Source organism: Plectropomus leopardus, unplaced genomic scaffold (genome assembly GCF_008729295.1).
Source record: "Plectropomus leopardus isolate mb unplaced genomic scaffold, YSFRI_Pleo_2.0 unplaced_scaffold21590, whole genome shotgun sequence".
Lineage (NCBI taxonomy): Eukaryota > Metazoa > Chordata > Actinopteri > Perciformes > Serranidae > Plectropomus > Plectropomus leopardus.
The window spans coordinates 1-4,341 of NW_024623372.1; the positions used below are offsets into that span (position 1 = coordinate 1).

The window sequence follows — 4,341 nt, forward strand, 5'->3', positions numbered from 1 at the left end:
ATATAATGATAATAATATAGTATGTAGTAAAACAGATTAAAATGTATTTAAAAAATAGTCTATAAATTCAATTAAAAGCTTAACTTGAAAGGCAGGTCTTGAGTTCGCTTTTAAAAATATCAACACTGTCATCCAGCCAAACATTTCAAACCAGTCTGTGGAGCACTGACAGCAACTCCTGCTGCACCAGATCAGAAGCTAAAGTGTTTTTTTCCTGCTCTCTTTTGTCCCTCAGCACTGAGCTGCCAGCATATCAGCGGTACCACACCCTCGCCCAGGCAGCCCCCCCAGGCCTCTCCCTGCCCTTCCAGTACAAGGTGCTGGCGGAGATGTTCAGGAGTATGGACACCGTGGTGGCCATGCTGTACAACCGCTGCGAGACGGCCACCTTCAGCAAGATCAAACAAGGAGTTCAGGACATGATGCACAAGTAGGTGGACAGACGGAGACATGGTTTGATTGCACTGTTCACATTGAAATGAGGAAGAGTGATTCGATGTGCCTCATATATATGTGAGGCATAAGGAATCAGACTTCAGTAGTGTATTGGTTCCTCAGAAATGTGTAGATGAGTTTCTGGATGTGATGGTATCGTGGAGGTCAGGACTGGCTGTCAGGCTGCAGAGCTAATGTTTGCATCGTGTCTTTCTCGCCCTGCAGGCGGTTTGAGGAGAGCCAAGTGGGTCAGATAAAGACGGTGTTTCCTGAGGCCTACGTGTTCAGACAGGAGAAGAACATCCCGACCTTCAACAGCAGCATCAAGAAGGGCAGCTACCAGCTCACGGTGGAGCCCGTCACTCCCTCCGGTGAGCAGCCTTTTCACAGCCTGAAGTCACCTCCTCCCCTGCATCAAATATTCTAAATGTATTTACTTAAATAGCCTTTACAGTTTGAATCAGTAAAGAAGTTGTCTTTAAATGGGATGCATGTAAACTGTGGACCTAACTGGAGATCCAGTTTTCCAGTCGCTCCTGATCACATGTCTTCATGTCCTCATCCGTGTGCTGTTGTCCTCCTCAGACCAGAAAGACGGTCGTCCTGTCCTGTCAGCCTCTTGTCTCCTGGAGAGAAGACGCATCTTCCACCTGAACCTGGTCTCAATTGTCAAACAGCACCACAAGGTCAGCAGCTGCTCCAGTGTCGCTTCAGATTGATTTCATGTAGTCTGCGTTAGAACCAGGCAGAAAGACAGAATCTCTAACACGGCACAGGCGGGACACATGCGTGTCAAGCACCCGTGTCTTTACAGACATGGATGTGAACTGTCAGTGCAACTTGATAAAGGCTGTGATTCTAACTGACTTGAATATACACAATAGTTAGTGTATTGTGATATATAATGTTACCATGATAAAAATGACCCAAACAGTGATCACTGATTTTAGCCGTATCGCACATCCCATGTAAACGTGTGTTATGAACTGAGATTATCGTCTCTTTACATTATGGCATCCAAAATTAATTTCTGCCAACAAGTCTTTAAAGTGCCCCTCTGTCTGCAGGTCTTCCTGTCCTCGTTGGTCCCTCCAGTGTCCATTCCAGAGGACAAACTGACCCGCTGGCACCCTCGCTTTAACGTGGACACGGTGCCAGCCGTCTCCAGCAGCTCGCTGCCTCAGCCTCCTCACACGGAGAGACTGGCCACGGCTCAGGAGGTGCTGGACAAGGCTCGTTCTCTCATCACACCCAAGGTACTGTGTGTGTTTGAAGTGGTCCCGCTCTGAAATCATGAGTCCCGTATCATCAGCAGTGACATAGAAATGTTGAAAAGCCTTGTTTAGATTTACAGTGTCCACATTAATAGTATTTTTTCAGCGTTGTTCTGTGCTAATTCAGATGGAACTTGTTGTCTTGTCCTGCGTCCAGATGGAGAGGGCTCTCATGTCTCTAGCTCTGAAGACAGAAGATAAAACTGCAGAGACTAAAGAGCCAACATCCCCACCGAAAACAACACCCTCCCAAACATCGGATCCATCAGCTGCAGCTCAGGTCCCAACTGCCCTGAAAGGAGTGTCCCAGTCCCTGCTGGACAGGGTAGGTGGACTTAACTGTGCTTTATGGGTATTATGAGGGTCAGGGTTCGTTTAGCCGTTGACCCTCTGATATCCATGTAGATTAATCCTTGTGTTGTTTTGGATGGTTTGTTCAGATTCGGGCAAAGGAGGCCCAGAAGCTCCAGGCAGCCATGACCCGAAAGCCCGCCCAGGAGGAGCGCTTGCTAATGATGTCACGGCTCCCCGAGCTGGCCAGGATTCTCCGGACCGTTTTCGTAGCAGAGAAGAAGCCGGCGTTAATAATGGAGGTGGCCTGTAACAGGACGGTGGCCAGCTACAGATCTGCTCTCAGCACAGGTCGGTTCAGGTCGGCCTGAGAACCAAAAAAAAAACATGTTATTATGGCTTTCACCATTATTTTGTAGGAGGAAATAGATACCGGCAATGTATCAATAATTCTATCAGATTTAGAATATATCAAATTCTCGATGTATCGCGGCTTGTACCATGTGGGACGTATAAAATTACTTTATTGCAAACATCAAGTATAAAAGCAGCATGAGGCAGAGTTCTGGTTCTCTGGCTTTCTCTTTTTCAAAGCCACACACAAAAGAAAGAGACCCACAAACATGATACATACACACACACACACACACACACACACACACACACACACACACACACACACACACACACACACACACTCCTCCGCCCATGCAGACAACTCCTGAAAGTGTGTGAGCATGTGAGCCATGTGTGTGTTTGCATCTTCAGGGTTGTAACTATTTGGTTGCATTATGCATCCATGGAGCACCATCTCAGATACTGTTAATATATGAACTGGACAGCTGTTAGTTTGTGTTCAGCTCACAGTGAATAAATCCTCATGTTTAAACTCGAAACCTAAGAGAATTGGCTTTCAAAAACAGGCAAAGGCAAAATTACTTTAAAATTGGCATAAACAAAACAAACAGAAAAATACAAACAACAAAAATGTAAGGGTAAAAAACTGGAAGTGCCTGAAAAAATGCTTAAAAATTGTTTTTTAAATATGTAAAAACATTTAGAATACATAATTATGATCATTATACATGTATAGTTCTCTGGACAATTTCCCCCTTTCTTTTAAAAGATAACAATTTTCTAAATCTACTAATTTCTTGCATTTTTTGCCTAGTTCTATGCTTTTGTCATATTTTTGAAAGCAATCAACTTAGTCAAGTCTAACTTTCTGCCAACAACTGTTGACAGGAAGCGTAAAGTGTACAGCAAAAACATCAACACCAGTTGGGTGTTTCAAAATAAAAGCACCAGTGGTTCCACTTTAATTTGTTTAATTCTAACAATAACAAAAGTTCTTTTTAACTGTGGTTCATTTAATACTTTTGTCCTCAGTATTTAGAGGACATTTCAAAATATCGAGATTTATATAATGAATCACACTATAGTCACAATAATATTTTTAAACTAAATCTCCCAGCCCAAGTCGGGAAAATGTTTGCTGTCTTGTATTATTCAGAAAAGGATAGTTTTTTGATCGGCTGTATCTCTTGTCTAATGAACAGGCGAAATGGAGAAACACATCCGTCTGCTGGCCGAAGTGGCTCCTGATTGGCTCACGATTCATCCAATCAGGAAGGACTTCTACCTGAAGTTGAACAAGAACATGGAGCTCAGTGTCATTGTGGACAAACTGAGCAGCCGACTGCGAGAGGAGGAGAGACTCTGAGACATTTCCGTGATGACTGAGTGAAATGATGACGCGGCGTCCTCTCACAGTTGGTGCGGTCACCTTTTTGCGGCCCGTGCTGCGTGAGCTGCAGCACGCTGGAGGCAAGTGTGGTAAAGGTGTGATGTTTTTCAGTTAATCTCACTGGTCTGTGGGCAGTAGACGTGACATTTTTGGGAACTGTGGGTTTTGTGGTGTGAAATGGTGACAGACTGATCTATGCGCAGCTCCTGGACACCAGTATGTCCCAGAACCCCAAGGACACATGGGACAGATCAGACCCAGTCCTGATATTTCAACTGTCCCCGTGCTGTGAGCAGGTCGTTTTAACCACATTTTGGTTAAGAGTGACTGATGATTTGCTTTGTTTTTATTTGCTCCATGAGAGTGTAATGTTGGTTTGTGCTTCCAGTCTTTTTACCGATCAGTTTTCTACAGTGTAGAACTGATGAATGTTTACAATTTTAAAAGTCACAGTATGATGTTTGAGAAATACAATCATTTGTCAGTCACACTGTCTCCAATGGTCTTCTGTGAATGCTACTTAGTAAATATAACACTCTGTAAAGCAAAGACATGGCTGCATTAATTATCAGTCAGCTGGTGGTACCTTGCCTT

General features: G+C 44.0%; 1 protein-coding gene across 1 annotated transcript; it reads left to right on the forward strand.

The window, feature by feature from the left end:
- Positions 1-235: 235 nt before the first annotated feature.
- On the forward strand, positions 236-3,834 carry LOC121965773 (DNA replication factor Cdt1-like; the record flags this gene model as incomplete). The annotated part of the gene is made up of 7 exons (XM_042515897.1): positions 236-430; positions 661-806; positions 1,021-1,121; positions 1,503-1,691; positions 1,867-2,034; positions 2,150-2,351; positions 3,560-3,834. Coding segments are annotated over 7 exons (1,165 nt in total), but the record flags the coding sequence as incomplete, so codon positions are not given.
- Between the last annotated feature and the right edge of the window lie 507 nt (positions 3,835-4,341).